Source organism: Spodoptera frugiperda, chromosome 29 (genome assembly GCF_023101765.2).
Source record: "Spodoptera frugiperda isolate SF20-4 chromosome 29, AGI-APGP_CSIRO_Sfru_2.0, whole genome shotgun sequence".
NCBI lineage: Eukaryota > Metazoa > Arthropoda > Insecta > Lepidoptera > Noctuidae > Spodoptera > Spodoptera frugiperda.
Genome location: NC_064240.1, coordinates 8,901,345 through 8,924,018, shown reverse-complemented (window position 1 = coordinate 8,924,018; position 22,674 = coordinate 8,901,345). Strand labels below are relative to the sequence as shown.

The following is a 22,674-nucleotide window of genomic DNA, read 5'->3' as shown; positions in this document are numbered from 1 at the left end:
CTAACTATACAATAAAACAGTCTAAGGTATTTGATTTATCAATCAATCAATAAAAAATTACATTGTAAAATGCTTAATTACTTTAACTCAAACATACATAAAACACAACAAAGATATACTAAATTCAAACTACAATAGGACTAGCTGGCCTAGCAAACTTCGTACCGCCTCAAACATTTTTTTACCTTTTAAACCTTATCTGGATTTCCACAAATAATTTAAGACCAAATATTTGCCAAATCGGTTCAGCCGTTCTCGAGTTTTAACGAGACTAACTAACAGCAATTGATTTTTATATATAGAGATTAGGCAATGACTGTTTGTCAGTAGCACATGTAGGTATTCCCAGAAAACACATTCATTTTGTTCCTCTTTATAATACTCGTGCAAGCATCAATAACTTCGTAGAAATTGGCGTGATTTCATCTCATCTCTCCATCCTCTCCGCTAATAAGGATGTCCATCTCGAATTACCGTCAATAATGCGAAAATGCTTTTCTCGTCGTTGCACTTGTAATTGCCAATTTACGAGTTAAAGCCAGACTTTGATGAATAGCCTTGAATACGGAAACATTCATGCGAAGGCAATTAATTACTAAATGGTTGCTTTGTGTAGTGCAAGTCTAATTTGCTAAGACATGCATAAGATGGAGGAAGATAGACAAAGAGAGTGTATTACCTATATTACATAATAATTTTGACTGCCTTGTTCGAGTCTCCTCGGTCGAGTGGTCGCTCGAGTTCGATTCCCGGGTCGGGCAAAGTATTGCTGAGTTTTTTCGGTTATTCGAAAATTTCTCAGCAATAGCACGGAGTCTGGAAATGTGCCCAGTATATGGCAATAGGCTTACCCCCTATTACATGGGACTTATAACACAAATGATGAAAAGTGGGTGTACATTGTAGCGGCATTACGTTTCGTAATGTGCACCTCTGCCTACCCCTTCGGTGATAAAAGGCGTTATAATAATTTTGTACTAAAATTTACTCTTTAAAAAAACACTAGCGCCATTTAAAGCTTATCATAGTTGGTCCAGAAAAAGGACAGCAAAATCCGAAAACCTCGTCCATTGCTATCTGACCCAATTACATCATAAAGAGATGAAACCTCATTTGACTCACGGTAAATGACACTAGTGCACTGCAAAATGGACGACTATCGTCGGAAAAGTAAAAAACTTAGAGAGAATTTATGAAATATTTTATGAAGCTTCACTAAAAGATATTTAAGTCCGCTCTGACCCAATTTAATGGCGTCGGACTATTTTTAAAGGTTTTAATAGATTGTTTCTGTTTCAGTATACGGACTGGGAGGAAATTACCGATGGTTATCTGAACCAAAAAATGATTGCGGACGTGGTCGGAGACTACTTCTTCGTGTGCCCAACTAATTATTTCGCGGAAGTGCTGGCGGATTCGGGCGTCGAAGTTTACTACTATTACTTTACCCACGTAAGTATATATATTAGTTTACTCGTATTTTTACGCCGTTTTTTCCAGCCGATTTAGAAGTTATCGAGGGTGATGTAAAGTCAGCAGCTTTAAACTTCTGCTTAACATGATGACGACATCATATCACGTAGAATTTTGCTATTGAAAGCGTAACATAAAATACTAAGCGCGTGTTTCACCACCGTCATATAAGTGCCCGATCAACTTATGTGACAGATAGTATTACGTTCTTAATTCAAACTTATCTGATACATAGAGTCTATCCTGACATTATGAAACAAGTCCTAATTTTATTAACTTCATGCATATTGATTCCTTTCAAAAATCCTTCCAAATTCGAATTCTGTTCCAATATTCCAAATACAAACAAAATAAAGAAAAATAATTTGTTAATTAAACGAAGCTATCAAAGTGTAGTGGCCAGTACACATGAAGGTTAAACATCTCTAGACATTCCTGTGACGAAAGACGCACTTGAAACTGTAGTACCAGTCCGGGGCTAACACGTTAATTTGGCTAACGAACCAAACATGAGTGCTCTTACACTTTGCCAGGAACATCTGCTTTTTGCTTTACTACTGAATACTACTTTTGAATAAAACTGTACTGGGAAACTGGCGTTGAGATTCGTTCGAAATTTTTGTACTTGAATTTTTTTAAATTTAGAATAGGCATTCCATTGATGTTTTTGTTTTTGTGAATAAGTGGTCTTGAATAGATTTTTGATGAAATATTCGGTAAAGATTCAATGTTTTTTCCCGTTAATTAATTCTATTCATTGTTTGTATCTGTAGTCTACAAAGCCTAACCTATTGTTGACTAACAAAGAACAAATATGTTTTTGTTCACTTACGAACATTAATTACATACCTACACAAAAGGTACATTTTTCTTTGAAATCTTCAAGCACGATTTAATGTAACGGAACGGTAATAACAATTATTTTATACAACATTAATAACTGGAAACGTCGTTGCTTACATTTCTCACCATTATTAGAAAGCAAGGACTAATATATAAAACAATTACTTTGTCGACTCTCAAATCGTTAAATGTCACGAAATTCAAAGTTGTGAGTCTCAAGGATTTATGAAGGAAACGAACAAACACAGGCTTTCCATTTTAATTTATTATTTAATACGGTAGTACATAATTACCGGAGTAACGACCGTACTGTGGGAACATGTACGTTAACAGACACACACATTATTATGTTACTGAAGATTATTTTATGATGTTACGATGGTTTGGACATGTAGAAAGGATGGATGAAACCAGATTTACGAAAGAAGTATACAGGGCGAATATGAGTGGGACCGTCGGTAGAGGACGCCCCAGACGGACATAATTATAGCGACCAGATTGGCGATATATTAAAAAGGGCCAAATTAAAAGTACCTTTAACCGACAAGCATGCATGAAAAGACTGATGACTGTTGATGAAGCGAAAGAAGTGTGTAAAAACCGTGGCAATTGGCGTTCCATTGTCTCTGCCTACCCCAATGGGAGACAGGCGTGAGGTTATGTATGTATGTATGTATGAAGATTATTTTGAAATCCAATACTTATTTTATTTTCAGTTGATTGATATTTCCATGCTTTGTATATTATGCAAATTATTGTTTGACGTGAAAACTAACTCGTTATATAGCCAAGATTGAGAGAAGGTAGAGAAAAATATACTTAACCTTAGTTAATTCTATGTATATCACACAGATATTCACCAAACAAAATTTCAGGCAAAGAGGGTAGGTGAGGGTCAGGCGTAGGACCAACGGCTTTACGTAACTTACGCAAGAGGGTGATACTTTGCTGAACTTCTTGACTCAATGAAGCAAAATGACGTTATTAGGGTCATTTTACTCAGAAAATGCCATTATCACTTTCTGACCGGTGCAGGAATCGAACCCGCGACACGTTGCTCAGCAGCCGATCACCCAACCACTACACCAACCGTGCAGTCTAAACACTACAATAGTAACTGTCAATATATTGGGTTGAAAGCTGAGTAAATATTTAATTTTGACACGTCAAGCCCGATATAATGCCTGTTCACTGTCTATTTTAGAAATTGAAACTAGGTCACTATCTATTTACTAATTGTATTGATTGGCTCTGTGGCTATGGAGGACGTAAAGAATTCACGTGGATTTATTCCGTACTAGCTGGCCAGGAAAACTTCGTAACGCCTCAAGAATTATTTTCACTTTTTAAACCTTTCTGCAGACCAAAATTAGACAAATCCGTCCGGCCGTTTTTGAGTTTCAGCAAGACTTACGAACAGGAATTTATTTTAATATATTTAGATTATTAGAAGGAGGGTAGGGAGGCCTTTGCCCTGCAGTTGGACGATCACGGCTGAAAAGAATAAAATAATAATATTTTTGCCCCCTAAACAACCACACGTCCGGATCGACCATCTGATCACGTGGGGGGCGGACACACGACTACGAAATTACTGGCGTGGCTAACGTGGCTCTGGAAACCCATTCAAAATGGAGACTCGTTCGAAAAGAAAACGTATAGGACCGCTGCCCGGGGGCGATCGCCGGGGCACACCTGGAGCTGACGCTGGGTGTTTCAGCATGCGATCCGTCAGTGGTGCGGAGTTGAGCAGGCGGGCTCCCACCAACAAAGATACTACAGCCGATACCAGTGACGACGGTGACACACAAACACACAGATCAAACACACCACTGGAGCCATATAGCCCCAGTACCATATCATACACACCATCTAGATCCTCATCACCTTCCATACCGTCGTCACCAGTTTCACACACCGTTTCACTTACTCCGGCCCTGGATGTTGCGCGGGGGGCAAATGCCTTCTTACCCGCGTCCACCAAGGCTGGAAAACCTAGAGTTCGCATGAAGTGGAGTAAAGAAGTAAACATATTCATCATGCGAACTTACTTCTACATAACAAAACTAGAAACTGACATGACCATTTACAGAAAAGTCTTGCATGAACTCTTCTGCCGACAATATCCCGATGTTAATGTATCTGAACAGCGAATCTCAGACCAAAGAAGAACAATAGTTAGAAATAAACTCTTATCCCAACATATAATCGACCAGTTAAAAGAAGAAGCTCGGCAACAGTTAGAAGCAGAATCAAATATTAGTAATAGCACAGACTTAATGCCACAAAACATGCAAACAAATCAACAAACACATCCGCTCACACAAACACAACCTATTAACACGCAATCACAACCATACGACTATACACAAACAACACACTCATCCACACAAACAGAATCGGTTACATTAACTTTAGAAAATGATATCGACACCTTAACCCCAGTAGAACAAGCGTCAATAACAAATGAACACACACAACAAATATACGATAAGTTTAAAACGACACTCACACAATATGCAGGTATGGATCCAGCATCAAGACCAAGGTTACCGAAACTCCCATATAATCGTAACCTATTCCGTCTTGTCAATTTGTTCAATGAAAGCATTATTGCTGACTTTATTTCAAATGATAGCCAACTTACAGATATACACACTATTATTTATTGCACAGCCGTAGTCATATCCGAAGAACTTAATTTTAAAATAACAGAACACACAGAAAATAGAACACCTAGAACCAACATGAAGCCACCATGGCAACAAAGGTTAGAAAAAAGTATAGAAAAATTAAGAGCGGATTGTGGTAGGCTTACACAATATATTAACAATAATAGATCGAATAAGGTAGTCAAAAGAGTAGAGGCCATATTTAAAAACACACGCATACACACCAGACACGAGAATAACAACCGTCAACCTAAAGAATTCCTAGACACACTAAAACAAAAACTTGCACTTAAAGTACATAGACTTAGAAGATATAAAAAAGCACAACAACGCAGAAATGATAACACCATATTTACAACAAATGAAAAAATATTCTATAGAAAATTAAACACACCACACACCAACATAACAGACGACCAGAACACGACACCAAGTAAAGAACAACTAGAACAATTTTGGGCGGGAATTTGGGAAGAATCGGTCAGTCATAATGATAGAGCAGCTTGGGTAACAGAGGAAGAAACAAAGTGGATAGGTATAGATGAAATGGAATTTATAGAAATAACAGAATCTGATATTGCAAACGTAACAGCTAGACTACATAATTGGAAAGCCCCTGGAATAGATAAAATACATAACTTTTGGTACAAGAAATTAACTATCCTCCATAAATACATAGCAAAAAACCTTACTGAAATAGTGTTAGGAAAACAAAGTATACCTGAGTTTATTGCGACAGGAATAACCTACATGCTACCTAAAGCCAAGCACTCACCTTCACCTTCTCAGTACCGACCTATCACTTGCCTTCCGACCATTTATAAAATACTTACATCAGCAGTCACAATCAAAATCAACTCACACATCGAACAACACAAAATAATGGCTGAGGAACAAAAGGGGTGCAGGCGGGGCCATATGGGTTGCAAAGAACAGCTGATAATCGACTCCACTATTCATAAACATGCTACATCTAAAAATAGAAACCTTCATTGCACTTATATTGATTATAAAAAAGCCTTCGATAGTATTCCACATTCATGGTTAATAAAAATATTAGAGATCTACAGAATAAATCACCAAATCATTGATTTCCTTCGCAACATAATGCTTCAGTGGAAAACCACATTACAAATCAGAACTAATGACAATATTGTTACTACACGACCTATCACTATAAAAAAAGGTATCTACCAAGGAGACGCATTGAGCCCCCTGTGGTTCTGCCTCGCACTGAACCCCTTATCCCGCCTACTGCAGCGCAGCCAGGCTGGATATTGCCTCAAACATAGTTCAGAAGAAACTACAATTTCACATCTTGTTTATATGGATGATATAAAGCTTTATGCTAAAACTGAAAAAGAAATGAAAATATTGGTAGACATTACAGCAAAGTTCAGTAGAGACATTAATATGCAATTCGGTTTAGATAAATGTAAGACACTACATATAGTAAGAGGCAAAATCCAACCTGGGGACTACATAGTAAACAACACAGACACTATATCAGCATTAGAACCGACTGACTTATACAAATATTTAGGTTACACGCAACTAAAAGGACTCGATCATGTAAAAATTAAAAATGCACTTACCGTAGAATATAAAAGAAGAATAAACGCCATCTGCAAAACACAACTTTCTGGAAAACACTTAGTAAAAGCTATAAACACTTTCGCTATACCCATACTAACTTACTCATTTGGAATAATTAAATGGACAAAAACAGATACAGAACAACTCGAACGCACAATACGCACTACACTCACAAAACACAATAATTTACACCCTAAATCAGCAGTAGAGAGATTAACCATTAAAAGGCAGAATGGTGGCAGAGGGCTAATAGATATACATTACCTTTGGCAAAAACAAATAAGTAAATTAAAAACATTTTTCCATATTAAATCCCAAAGTAGTAACATCCATAAGGCCATAGTTATGAACGATCTGAATTACACACCACTTAATCTAAGTGAACAAATAGGCACACAGACTCCGAACCAAAATGACCCACAGAAAGAAAAACTTGAAACCTGGAAAAGGAAAGTCTTACATGGCCGACACCCACATGACCTGGAACAAGCTCACATTAACACAATTGCTTCAAACAAATGGTTGAAAATAGGTAGTCTATTCCCAGAGACAGAGGGATTTATTATAGCAATCCAGGATCAAATCATCAACACAAAAAATTACAGAAAATATATTATTAAAGACCCCACAGTAACAAATGATAAATGTCGTAAATGCCACACACAACCAGAAACCATACAACATATTACAGGAGCATGCACAACACTCACACAAACCGATTACACACACAGACACAACCAGATAGTAAACGTCATTCACCAAAAACTTGCACTCAAATACACACTCATACAAAACACAAACACACCATACTACAAATACACGCCAGAAACGGTTCTAGAAAACAACACACACAAACTTTATTACGATCGCGCTATACTTACCGACAGGACAATCCACTACAACAGACCGGACATAACACTACAGGACAAAATCAATAAAATAACCTACCTAATAGATATCGCAGTACCAAACACCCACAACATACAAAAAACAATTACTGAAAAAATTACAAAATATACAGAACTTAAAGATGAAATAAGTAGAATCTGGAAACAAAACAAAGTCTATGTGGTCCCTATAGTTATCTCCACCACAGGTGTAATACCAAACCATCTTCTCCATAGTCTCAAATTGTTAGATCTTAAAGAAACACTATATATAACCCTTCAAAAAGCAGCAATCCTCAACACATGCCGAATCGTCAGAAAGTTCATGCAAATAGAAGAATCTGAAACGAACTACTAGACAACACTCACCAACACTTAACCTTACTCACCACACCCTGTATTTACTTGGTCATCAGGGCCCGTAAATACGACTTTCCAAAAAATAAAATAATAATTTAGATTATTACCTAAACAATGAAGGTTTAAATAGGAAAAATGGATGTGCAGATTTCAACACCGTTCAGTTTAGAGAGTTTTCAGCATTTGAGTATCGCTACTTTGTCCGATTTTTTTATATCGTGTTAAAATATATTGAATTTTTAAATCCCTTCATAAATGACTTAAATAGCAATTTAAGGAGCAGTTAAGATATTATATATTTTATTTATGCAACTTAAAATAAAAATATGTCAGACACAGCAAACCCCAAAATACATAAATCTTTTCCATACACGAGCGGGCTCCCCTGACCTCAAATAAATTAGGATTAGGACAGAAGAATGATGGCAGACAGCAGTTAATTACGTTGACAATAAAATACACGCAGAAGATAAATAAATAGACAAACTACAAACAAGCAATATTAATTATTCTCAATTTCAAAAGATGCTAGTCTTGTTAAGCGTGCCAAGTTTTCTTTGCTAAAGAAGATTAATTATATGAATTCTTCTGTTTCGTCATTCGCAGCTGTTAGATAGTCCACGTGTACATTAAAACAAAGGGAAATAATTACCTATCGAGAAAAATGTAAAGCCAGGAAGCTAGGAGCTTGACACGTTTCAGATTGTGTTATGAATTTATATAGGATGATATTTTTCCTTCTTTTGAGGAGGATTCAATTATCTTTTGGCCAATGTTGGCGAGAGTAGTGTTTGTTGGACGGTGGAAGATTTAAAAGTTATTGAGAAGTTCTGGTTTTTAGCAGTGGTCGAGGTTGATATACACACAGCCAACCATATTGGTTGAGTGGTCGCAAAGTTTGATCCCAATACCTAAGCACCAGATTTTGAGTCACAGTCAGAATAGTCAGCACCATTATACAGATTTAACTCAGTTATAAGTCAATAAAGAATTTTAAATACAGTATTTACGGTAGCACTAGTTCTGAAACTCTTAGTAAAATATTCTCAAGCCTCGTTATTTCTTTTCATACAGTATTTAACTGGTATCATAAAGTTTAGTCCTCTAAAAGAGACGAAGCTTAACTAATTCTGATGTAGGCATCTGGCTTATAGTGACGGGACAAAAAACGGTAAAAGTTAAATGATCCTATTACGAGAACTTTTCTCTCGAAAAAACTTTGAACCTATTACCAGAGCCAACTAGTCTCGCATGTAATATAAAATGTTTTAAAATGGTCTATTAAAACTCTTTCAGGGACGATGTAGTGCAGTTGGGCTACGTTTTGAGGACATAGAGTAGTATATTACATTATTTAGTGAAGTTTGTCTCATGGCGTTAACGTAATTTCTTTTTTGCATTGTTTTCTTAGTCTCATCTCTCTCTCTCAACATTTCAACACTGTCTCCAAGAGGAATCATGCCACTATCAGCGGATTTGTAGCGCGTATTCCAACCACAACTGGCGATGGTGGCAAGAATAGCACCAATACATATTTCATGTGTCGTCAAGTGCGGTATTCAATTGCATTGGCATTGTCCGCGCATCTCGCTCCACCCTCGCATCGTTTTACTCCCTTTGTCATTCAATTCTAGTGAATAACCACTCGAAATGCCCCCATTGTCGTCGACATTGGAATTTTCTCACGTTTGTCTTTTGTCAAAAATATTGGGAGCTGCATTGTTCAATTTATGGATGACTTCGTCTTCAAATTGTCACCTATGTTGCAGGTTTTGTCTGGTATGTTAATGTATGTGTTTACTATAAAATTCAGGATTCCAAACAAATTGTTATCTTTCTGTTAAAATAGACAAAGTTACACGAACAAAATCGAGGCTTGTTGTAAGATAAAATGTCACTTCCAGCTTCCATTAGAATTAATAAACAGACTGTAAAACTCGACATCATAACGCTACGATTAACCCATCAACAAACTGTCCAAAAATAAAACAAACTAATTAACTATTAAATTCACTAAATTGATGCTGGATCGGCAACGCGGCAACAGCCATAAATTATGAATTTTGTAAAACGAGTCGAGACCAAAACAAATAATAATTTCGAAATGAGAACGACTATTTTATGTTTTGTTTTTATCCAGCCAGTATTTTATAATGGCGGTCAAAATTTTGTTGCGATGAATCTGGTTTCAGTTATTGTTTTGTGTTGTTTTTTATTCAAAGAGTTCATTTTGTTTTTGTTTTGAATGATGTAATCAGACTTTTATGTAATTAAAAATATTGTTGTAATCATTATGCTTTCTACGGTTTAGAGTTTCTTCTACGTTTAAAGGGTAGACACTGATATTCATAACTCTTTACGAACGATCATTAACTCTTTGCCACATATATTTTAATTATATTATGTAAAGAAAGTGAATCATAGCTTGACGTATGAGCAAGGTACTGGACGTCAAACTTAGTAACAATATTACAGGAAAACATTCCCAAACCACATAATAAAACCCAAAACATCATCTCAACAGTAAAAGCAAAAAAATTACAAAAGAAATATGAAAGAAAAACGTGAGCTCGTCCATCTGCAAACCAACTTAAAATGCAAAAGGTGTCCGCAATGATCCCGATATAAGAATATCGAGATAAATGGCGACTATAAATCAGGAAGCCGGAGGTCGGAGCTCGCGATTTGTCGTCGAAATAACGATTTGATGGACACAAGAACTACTTTGTAGGTCAAGTCACGACGAACAAACAAACTAGCCCTCGAGCTTTTGATATGAAACATTATGAATACTAAATAGGTTGCCTTTGAAGTCTGTTAGCGACAATCGATTGCACGCTTCCATTAAAGATGAGTACATGATTGCTACTTCGTTATCGTGTTCTTCGATTGTTACAAGAAAGAACACACTTCGTTTACTTGTCAACAGTTTCAAATTGATTTTTGTTATAACATTACGAGTACAATGTAAAGTTTTGTAGAACTTGTTATTAAGAAGTTAAAGAATATTTTAGAATTTCTCATTTATAAGTAGTTTGTTTTCGTTGATCTTCTTTTTTTAACTTTGCCCTAGTAGTGGCATTATAAAATCACTTAGGGCGTTATTTTTTATGGTTAAGGAAAGTGGATTAAATGTAAATATTTTGTGCGCATACTTATAAAATACTGACTATGGTTCACGTAAGTAAGCATCATCAGTTAATATTTTCAAGACCAAGGATTTTATATTTCGCGATGTTCTGTTAATGAGCACTGCTCTAAGACATATGTAGAAGGACTCTACAACTAGTGCTCATTACCTAGCGTTTCAAGGTTGGCACTAAAATTATCAACATAAGTAGCAAAGCAGACGACGTGTAGATGTCGGTAACAAACGGCTGTAGGCACCTTTAATAAATTAGGCATGGGTCAGCCCTGGCCGACGGGCCAAAGGTCACAGATTAACAACAAGCTATTTCGGGTTGTGACCCGTCGCCGTTCCATTTCTGCTCCCGACAGTGCGTCTATTCTGCTTTATAGCTTTATTTCCTCTATATCTTAGATGGAACCATTAAAACAATCGATCTGTGTTCCGCGGTTCGATGTACACCAAACGGAATTGCCTTTTCGTCTCTAGACACAGGAATAATGGATGGGTTAAGGAATATTTTATGTACCTGCTTATATTTAGATCTTATGTCCTGATTTCTTGGTGAAAATCTGAGTTCACCTACATTTGTCCCTTCTTTAATTCACACTGGCGACTTCTGTTTGCAAATGAATCTTTCATCATGATTAATGTTCCTGGCCAGTCTTGTGTTCATAGACACTATATATCCTAATATAGTTCTACACAATTCTACACCGCCTACTAACATATTTAAAACGATTCTACTTTAAGTTGCACACAGCAGGCAACGCTTGAAGTTAATGTACATTATGGACTCACAGTTTTATTACACTGGCCCACGGAATTAAATTTATGGTGTCCTGTGGTGACTTTTTACTTCAAAATAAATAAACATGTTTATGCAGTGTAATGTTAGAAATTTATGCAAATTCATACAAAAACCACGTTGTAGTTTTTTGTTCTAAATACAAAAATAGAACTATATTCAGTTCAACGATGAATGCATTGTCCAAAACGTATCACCTACATAGGAAAATATTTGCACTAAAACTTTTCAGAGTAGCAAATACAGCTATCTATCTTAGTGGAATTTGTTCATTAATCTAATAGCGAGTAGCGAAGTATTTTGGACAGTAACAACGTTTACTTTTCCGATAAAAACCTGACAAGCGCCAGGCTAATTTCTAGTAAAATTACGGCGAGGCGAACTTAATTTCTGCTCACTAGTTAGTTTATAATACCCTGGATTTTTAAATCTCTTGGACCTAAGCTAACCTTATGAGCATCTACTTATTCTAATGCCAAGGTCATGAACAGTTGTAAGGTCAGTGTCAAATTATAGTCACATTTTATCAATTGCTTTAAAACGACTTGCAACTGCATGACTAATGCTCACAAGAGACGAAAATAACACCAACGATCTGCTCTAGGACCACTGGCGGTGTCTATTTAGCTAAAATCGATTAGAAACAAGGCCGATGATTGGCCCAACAAAAAAATATATACCAACATTTTTCCAACTTATTATGTAAAAGGGAAAAAACTTGGAACTTGGAACACACATGTACAATTCACATTCATTATTCAATTTCATATGACCTTGGCCTACATTCGTATTTCCCTCGCACGGCGAAGCGATTAAGACATCGTACGAAGACTTTTCAGCAAATATGAACCGAGATTACACACACTCTGGAGGCATTCCAAATGTTCAATTTGTTTTGTAACCAACTGTCATCTCGAAAATAATCTCTCCTATATCCTACATACGTAATTCGCAGGCTATATTTGAGAACATGTCCGTAAAATAAATCACAGTTATATTCCTTGATACGCATTGTTATGACGTGTGCGTAGGTTGACCATTTGTTTGTGCTAAACCTTTTTCAACGTTAATACGCACAATTACACCTGCTACATGTCTGTACAGATGCGAACGTCATGTCAAATACGTCCATACCTAGGCTACATATTTAGATGCTTCCGTTTTGGACGCGTGAAATATTATGTAGGTTGTTTCTCTGGACTTATGTAAGGCATGTTACTTTGTGAAAGAGCTGACCTTTCGCGGGTACATGTGTGGCTACCTACGTCACACTCATGCATGACAACGCATAATGTTGGCTACCGACCGCGTGCATTATTAAAAGGGCCTCGCGTACCAAACGGCCGCTTTTAATTTAATGTCTGTGTCTAAAAAGGTTAGTAAGCAGTAGGGAATTGTTTTCACGGTTTAAATCCTGAAGTTGGCATTGTTTGTGGGGTATTTCGGATGCAGGGTATCCGCTGACTGCCAAACTAATGTGGCGACCATTAAGGCCCCTCGTTTGTGGACCGAAACGAGCAATTACCTTATCTACCATTAGGTGCGTGTGTCTTGAACTAGGGGTGTGATTTTCTTTATCATCGATCTGAGGTTTTGACCTAGATTGTTAGCTTCTTGTTTGATGGATAGCTTTATACATTTCCATAATTGGTTTGTGAGTGAATATATGACGGCTCCTTTTGTTGATTTATTTTATGCTCTTGTATTCTACGTAAAATTGGGTAATACTAGGATTTTAAGTGCAACTAAGTACTTACTTTTCATTATGATAGTTTGTTTTATTTCACATTTTAATGTAAACCAGTACATTACATTATACAACAAATTTTAAAATAACAATTAGTCGTTTGTTCATAAGATAGCTGGTTACACGGAGAATAAACATTTAAATTAAGCTAGGAATCAAGTCAGGTATCATAATTTAATTTAATACTTGAGTTCGTTTTAGATTTCCTTCAAAATATTTTTAGAACCAGATTTATTTTTTCATCTTACAACTAAAAACAGTTTGAGTTATAAGCAAAGAGTATTACTATTATAAGATCAGAAATTTTATAACGAGAAAAACTGTAAATTAAGATGGAAATAAAATAACTAGGTTAGGAATCGTTTCTAGCACAGGCTCAAGTTGGATGCTAAGCTAAAGTTTAAATTGATCAGAGCCCTTCAAGATTTAAAATTAGATTGGCCCGGCCGGTCGGTCCATCGATTAATTACATTTCAGCTTCTATTAAGCTATTGTCAATTACTTTTGCTACGGCTTAAATTGGTAAATAAGACAGAAAAGATAGTTTGGCTTGATACAATATATTGAGGCTCGCCCATAATGCTTTTAAAAGTGTAAATGCGTGTGCAATATATGTCAGTTACGTAAGTTATTAGATTAGTTTACAAATCTAGTTAGTGGAACCTTTATGATCGGTTGTTATATAGACCTTTTAACTTGATTTTTAAATTAAAGATCTGTAGGTAACTGATTTGTAGAGAAATATTTGAGTAAATTTTCATTGAAAATTATTAGGATTACATGAAGCTAACTATTATACATTTATATGAAAAAAAACGGACGGCTTTGTCTAATATCGAAGTTTTATCTTTTCAACATAAAAGACGCCTTTGTACATGACAAAAGGTAATATCAGAATATCTGTTAGTTCATATTATGTAAACGATTTCTACCATTTTGTATTCATAAATATTAATACCTTAAAAAGTGCGAAATGTATTGTAATTGTAGGTATGTTCAGACTATGTTTCATTAAATCATTGCTTGATACATTAAAATTATGAAGCAAATAACAATCAACAGACATTACATACCTTTTACTTTGATTTTAATTCAGCATAGGTACACCACAAGAGTTATTAACCCTTCAAAACAATGGCAGCGATACTTTCACGCATTTAAAGTCACGCGTTTAATTTGACCATTCAAAGTGCCTTTATAAACACCTCGTGTTATTTCGGTCTGAAATAATAGTGCAGGAATGTTTAAGGTCGTAAAAGATATGTTTGGTTTCGTACGTAGGTACGTGTGTGTGGATACACCATATACATAATATACATATACATACACGCACTTGGTTGGTGTTTTTGTAGTAAATACCTATGGCAAAAATGTGTTTGCGTGTGACGTTGACGCAGAGAAAACTATTTAGTTGTCTGCTATCATCAATTTCGAAGTCCTAAAAGGCTGACAAAGCACTTATAGCGCCTCTGGTGTTTCGGATTTCCATGGACGGTGGCGATTGCTTATCAACAGGTGAGCCGTCTGCTCGATTACCGGTTTATACCATAAAAAACTGCTCAATTTAAGTTTGGTTTATTGTTGGTTAGAGTGAGAGAAGTAGCTATAATGAATTAAATTGAAACATGAGCAGAACCTGATCTGTCGAGTGATAAATTGACATGTTTTGATGACAACGAAGCGTACTATAAGGGTGATTTTACAGAGATGTGTTATGTAGCTATGCTAGGAATATGTAATAACTAAGCTGTGAAACATAGTTTCCGATTCCATATTCCGAGTAAGATGTAGTATGAAGATGCGTCTCCGCAATGTAGCTGTGCAAGGAAGATGAGTAGTATCGATAGTAGTGAAGCCATCCATAGCACGCATCTTTCCATAAAAAAACAGCTTAGCTGAGTCCGTTTCCACCAGTGCTAATCTATGTTTACCAATGAATATGTGTACACAGCAATGTGGTATCTAATCTCTGATGGAAAAGCCCCTATGACTTAGTAACTAAAAATACAGGTCTTAAATCAAACAATGAATTCAAAATCTAAAAGTATAAAACACTTAATTAACAAAAGAATCATTTAAATCTGTTTCCGACTACTAAAATGAAAATACGGATTTAGCTTAATTTCAACTGAATCGTATACACAGCGCATATCAGCACAAATTAGTTACGCGACGGTCGGTTAGACAGTAAATAATTAATTAGTGCTGCATTTTGTATCATTAAAAGCGTTTCATTTGATGCTAAAATTCCTTTTTGAATCAGTGGGCTTATAGTGGTTTATATTAATTATCATTAGGGATGTCAAAGGCAAACGTGTGACATTCATCGTCAATAACATTTGACTGTCCTCTGCTGAATTAGGACTTTCTCTATATGTAAGATGACTGTTGTTTTCTTATTGTGATAAATATAAAAGTAATGAGTATAAAAAGAAGTATTTTTGGGAAAGTTGTTTGTAATCATGAGTACAATCACGGGTTCAAATATCCTTCACTAATTACCAGTCACCCTATAGAAAGGTTTGGTCTTGGTAGATGAGTTGGAGAATATAGTTTAAAAGTACATATCTCTATCGTCCCTACACGGTATATCGTAAACTGAATAAAATTTTTGATTATCCGCAATTTTTTATGTAAAATACATAAAACATTATGTTATCGAACAGAAATTCATAAGAAGGAATCTTACATGTAAGGTATGAAATGAGGGATAATGAAAATGACATTTTAATCATGTGTGGGTGTAGCTACCGTGCGTCGTAGCGAAGATACAGGTTCATCGACCTGCCCAGGTTCTTCCGATACCATGTGAGTAGAAAATCGTTAAATATTGTATGCTTTAAATCGTAAAACATGCGTAAAACGGGCGCGTGGTGACGGCAAAGTAGCATTACAACTCACGCGGGTATTTTAAAAGCAGATTAAGGGTCTATACATTTGATAGAAACCGAACACAGTTTAATTTTTGATCTACAAGTTCTACCAAGCGCTGAAATTGTATCAAACCATCTTAGTCCAACAGTGCACAGTTACAGGCATGTTATTTATCAATATTTGTATAACTTCGTAACAGCAGTCGCTTAGACCTACGCCGCTGTCTTCAATAGAATCACTTCTCTTCAAAAGAAAAGGCAGCTAATGAATGAAATAAAAATCAAAGAAAGTACGCATCTTAGTACAATTATAGTACACCCACGCATTATAAGAATTATCGAGAAATTGGATTTTGTTTTCATTGTTTCATTCATAATCGCCCACGCTACGTGTTCTTCGCGTTTTAATTGATGATTTGAAGAAAGACTTACATAAAATGTAGCTATTGTTTTTTCGTTAATTGCTTTGTGTTATAGTAACCTAGTACTTATTTTTGGGTGAGCCCACGCATAATTAATATTACGGAATGTCTTAATAATCCGCCTACGGTATTTTCTTCAAAGTTCCTTAAACAATCAAGTTTGTTATCTGTTTTGTTTCATGACAAATATTATGTCAAACTTATTTTTGATTGGTAGCGTTATTAGCTACCACGATTTAAATAATATTTCACGATGATAAATAAATCAATAAATACTTACATAAAGTAGTTATCATTGGAGCTACATAATTTCATTAACTAACAATAATTCTCTGATTCAGAATCTTGTGAAAGCTGAAAAAGATAAAGCCAGTAAATATCTTGATTTAGCTCATGAGGTTGTCGACATGTGGGATGTAGATTCAGCAATCATTGTGCCGATAGTCGTATCTGCCAATGGCCTTATAGCCAAAAGCCTCGACCAACACCTGAGTAGGCTAACGTTAGATGGTTGGATCAAGAGCCTGATGCAGAAGGCAGTACTTCTGGACACGGCGCGTATTGTCCGGAAATTCCTCTCTCTTGAGCCCTGACCACCGGTAGCTTGGATTTATCCCGTTACTGGTGGGCTACTGCTTTTTATATTTTTAAATGTTTTATTTTTTTCTTTTTAATTTAATATTTAAAAATGTAACAAACAAGTAAAAGAAATAAATGAATGATTCTCTGAAACTGTTGCAAGTGCTATGATCACGGATGAACTGGAGTATATGCGGGTGAATGTTTATAAGTAGAAAAATCGGTCTACCTAATGATGTTGCTAGTACATGTCAGTTAAAAAACTTATACAGGGTGTAAGCGGAACGCTCCCAAACGTCGCAAACAGGTGATGGTAAAAAACGTGTATTATTTTAAAAAAATAAAGAATTCAATGTTTATTTTAAGTAATAATAGTTGTAATCTAATGCTGAATGTTAATATAGCATGAATAATACAAACACAAAAACGATTAAAATTATAAAAACATAAACAATTTGTGGCGTTTTTCGGGAGCGTTCCGCTTACACCCTGTGTACTTACCTAATAATTATCTGGTATTCTAAAACTCCTTTTCTAAAAAGTGTTCTAAAACAATTTCCGCGCAGTAAAATCACAAATTAATAACCCCAAATAAAAATGTTATCCAATTAACATTTTAATTCATTCACGAAAATCAAAATGCGATGGAAACAATGTTGCAACATCGCCCCATGGTACGGACAAATTAAACCACGGTGCGGTTTCGTCTGGGACGCCATTAGGGCTCAATCTAAACTCGGCGCTTTCACGACTTGGACGTTAAGTTCAAAATTAGCAATTTGCAGTTCAGTTCAGGTTTGTACGTAAACATTGTTGCAATCAGAGGCTATAATTTACTCACTGTTCACAACAATAGGAGTAGTATTTTATTTATTTGTCTAACTGTTTGCAACTTCACTGTCTTGTACAGTAGATAGACTTAATGACATAGCCATTCTTACTACCCTATCTGTAGGTGATGTAGTGCATTTCATCTGTGTTGAACTTAAATACTTACACGTACATACTACGTACACGTCTCTGTGTATTACAATAAACTGTATTATAATGTTGGGTAATTTCGATAGCAAAAAAATAGGCATTGTACCCACTTTTGAAAATGAAATGAATTGGTATGGGTGTGTGGGTGCAACAAGCTCCAGACACCTTTATCTGCCTCATCAATATTTTACATCCATCTCAATATTTATAGCTTTTCAATGTAACTTCTGAAAATCGATTACAAAATACGATAAATAAATCCTTTATTCATCTTTTCCTCCTAACGTTTCCGAAGTCACACAACATTTTCGCAATAAAATATTTACCTACGTACTTGAATGTGTATTTCTCATCACTTTACACGTGATCACGTGTGTACGTGTCTTCCCAAGCTATAAAAACTGCATTGAAAGATGCATGGTGCTCGTAAATGATGGCCTCAACCCTTCCATAAAGTTAATACGTGGAAAATTTTGATCCAAACATCTATAGGAAAGTTACTTAGCTTTTTTTTAGAATCGTATTCAAGGAAAAGAATTGTCAATGGTACGATTAAATCAAGTTTTTTTATGACTTGGGAGAATATTCTAGTTTATATTTTAGGGTGAAAATGTATCCGGGCCCAAAACTGATCTTTAGTAATAAAGGAACATATTTCAGTGTTTCTCATCGTATAAGATTTTAAACCACATAAGATGCTTTTAATAGCTATCTCATGAGATTTAGGTTGTTATTAAAGGGTGTTTTAATGTATCTAAATCTAATGCAAGGTATCTACTTTATGAATATGTATGATTCGACTTTAATGCTCATCATTTTACCTGTGATCTTTAATAAATCCAATTTTAATTAAGTTTGTACTTTTATGATATGCTTAAGATTTAATTTTATCTCTTTACCTAACATTCATATAACATTCGTACATGACTGATATTTATTTTAATGTCCGTCTTGTAGATTGTTTTAAAACATTAGACATGTGTTTTTTATTTTCTTATGGAAACAATAGCTTACGAAGATATACTGATTTTGATTTGAAATATCGCGTGACGCCACTTCAAGGTACGTTTTATACGTAGAAATGACGTATTTCTCCCACTACTAAAATATGATTCATTTTATCAAAGTATTGTTATCTTATAAGACACAATAAAAAATAGGGCAAGTGACCCGGTTGTGGCCACCGACCCCTTTGTGGCCACTTGGGCCTTCAAATATTTATAACTAAGGCATGGACAAATAAATTACTCTATGATGTACAGTATTTAAAATATTGAATATTGGAGACACTGATACCGTTGGCAGCTTTGATGTGTCAAACTTCACTTCGATGCAACAAGTCATTCTTTTTAGTTGAGGGTGAAATTGTTAAGATCTTAACAAAAAGGCTAAGGCGAGCGGGTGAGGATTTGGTTTTTATTTTTTTAATCTTTGCTTATTGTTTGGATGTTTATGTTAATACTACATGAAGAATAAATTGTCTAAGTGGAACTAAAGTTATTTTGTCGCCATATGTTTCTGAAGTGGGATTATTAGAAGGTGGCCACTAATGGAGACAAAATTATGAATTTCTCCATCTTTGGCCACACGGCTGGCCAAAACTTTTGTACATAAACGCCCCACTTCTAGTCATTTATCGTAATTTATTTATTATTTTTCCTTGGCTTTACATATCAACAAATACATATTTTTCATTTTCAGAGATGCAATAAATTGCCTTCACACAAAGGGAGGTCAGTTTACTTTGCAGCTTTTACCAACATCATATAAATGTTGATCTCTTTATTTGTAAGTTAAATTCAAGTGAAGTAATAATATTTCATATTTTCCAGACTAAATGAAAACCATTGTTTCTTAAATGTCAAATTTAATTAATAAATTTTGATTACTTTTATTGTATTTTTTGATGGCCAGAACTGGCACACGACCGTGGCCAGAAATGGCACGAATCTGGCCAAAAATGGCACAAACTCCCTTTTTATTTTCTTTTATTCATTTTTAATTATACAGTTATTTTTCTAATGGACGTTCTTTTAAAAAAGGGTTTTCTTAGGCAAGGTTAATACATGTTAAATGACTTTTTACAAGAAATATGTTTGTGATAACAAAAACTATAAGTTAAGAAAGCCTCAAAGTCGACAAAATTCTTAAAGTGGCCACAACCGGGTCACTTACGATATGTGTCTAATACTTTTTCATTATCTAACTGGACTAATTTATAGATTTTTAATTTTCATTACCTGTCCAGAGTTTGCCCACGATCATTAGATCAATGGAAAAGTTTGAAACGAATTAAATTCTCGAACTCCATTTGAAGTGCATTCAAAATATTAGTTATTTTTTACATCCCTTGTTCTTTCTTCTAGCGTACCAGCACCAGTCTGTGGGGCGAATGGATGGGCGTGATGCACGGTGATGAGATGGAGTATGTCTTCGGGCATCCACTCAACATGTCTCTGCAGTACCACACTCGGGAGAGAGACCTGGCTGCTCACATCATGCAGTCTTTCACTAGATTCGCACTAACTGGGTGAGTGAATTTGTATGTATTGTGATAGTCACCAAAATTGGCAGAATAATCTGACATAGTTGATCCATGTAGCGTCTAGCAATCCCACTAATATTATTAATGCAAAATATTGTGAAAATTGATGTGTACTATTGGACGGATTGAAATCAAATTTAGTATACGATTATATATAATTTTATCACGGAAATGCGAGCAAAGTCGTAGGTAGAAGCTTGTACTAAGATAAATACCGCTAGCATTTAATCAAGTATTTTGCTAGTAAAACTAATTAGCACTTCCCTAAAGCAAATTTGTTAGTGATCAAAACCAAATCAATGAATTAATTACAGAGCTATTGATCTATCAAGTTTCCCGATTCGCCCCTTGTTCCCTGAACTTCAATTTAATAGGGGTGTTAATCAGAGCTTGATTATCTTCGAGATGTAGGCCAGATTGTTCAAACTTCCCCAATACATGTTCAAATGTCAGCCTATTGATTTTGTTCTAAATCTGTTTCTATATGAAAACTCAGTATGAAACTGACTATTTTCAGTCTTGGAATATTGATCAGAATTTTTAATTCGTAGTGTCTATGTCTGGTATATGTTAGGTAGGTTACGGTCTAGATCAGTTGAAGTTTCGACTTGAAAGAAGATTCTTAAAATAAAAAGTATCATCGTTAACTTTAAAATACATATAACTTATCTATTTAAAACACGTCTGTAATTATACAAAAACATGTATATTTATGAAAAGTGACTATAAAACACAAAATATCGGTATCACTTCCTAAGTTACTAATCTGAAGATAAGTGTTAAGTTACATCAACATCGTTATTAGAATTTGTGCCCTACCTACAACTAAAGTGGGTGTATTTAACACCCCTGTTCTTTCCCTTAGGCATGAAAAAAACGTGAAAGTGTCCCGTTTCACTCGTACCAAATTCTCAAAGAACATCCATTCACAATTTGCGTTACGACAATGTTAGGCTATTTTTATATAAATATTATTTTTGTGAATAAATTGATTCTATTTCTGGCACTCGATTTGTTTGTGTTATTTCGGTACGGGCATCGAATTACCTGGTTTTTGCTTTGACAATCTTGAAGAATCGATTTTGCTGTTCATTGTCGTAACTGACATTGCTCGAGGGTAGTACAATCAGTGACATAGTTTCCCTCTAGGTACAAATGGAGGAAACTAGGTTAGGTCAGAATCCTTATTAATGTATTTTTTATAAGGCTGTCAATTTACTTGGGAACAAAGGACGTCTACTTTTAATTGGATCTGTCTTCGGAAAATGCTTAGTACATAGAATTATTGATCAAGGCATGTCTACAGAGTTGATAGTGTGATGATTACACAATCTTACGTGGTTTTCATTTTAGCGTCTTTATTTTCCATTATTTCCTAAAAAAACTGAGACCTATTATAACAAACGAAAACATTACTATTTGTTTAACCATTATAGTCAAAAATATATTTTGCCAATGGTTCGTTTATGTTTTAGCACACTGGAACCTACTTCGGCGTAAAATAACAAGCAAAACTATGTCCAACGTTGTCACTAATATGGCCCTTCTCATAAATTCCAGTAAGCCTCACAAGCCTGATGAGAAATGGCCGCTGTACTCTCGTTCGTCGCCTCACTACTACACGTACACTGCGGATGGTACCAGCGGCCCGGCTGGACCTCGAGGACCTCGGGCCTCCGCCTGCGCTTTCTGGAATGATTTCCTCAACAAGCTCAATGGTAAGAAATTTTAGATGTATCGTTATGTATCGTCACGCCTTTT

The 22,674-nt window shown here is 35.4% G+C and overlaps 1 protein-coding gene across 1 annotated transcript in view; it reads left to right on the top strand.

The window, feature by feature from the left end:
• LOC118268160 (acetylcholinesterase-like) overlaps positions 1 to 22,674 on the top strand; it is an 86,180-nt gene that overhangs the window by 58,591 nt on the left and 4,915 nt on the right. Inside the window, exons 4-6 of the mRNA XM_035582489.2 lie at positions 1,300 to 1,452; positions 20,735 to 20,898; positions 22,474 to 22,631. Coding sequence (XP_035438382.2) covers positions 1,300 to 1,452; positions 20,735 to 20,898; positions 22,474 to 22,631 — 475 coding nt within the window. The remainder of the gene's footprint in view (positions 1 to 1,299; positions 1,453 to 20,734; positions 20,899 to 22,473; positions 22,632 to 22,674) is intronic.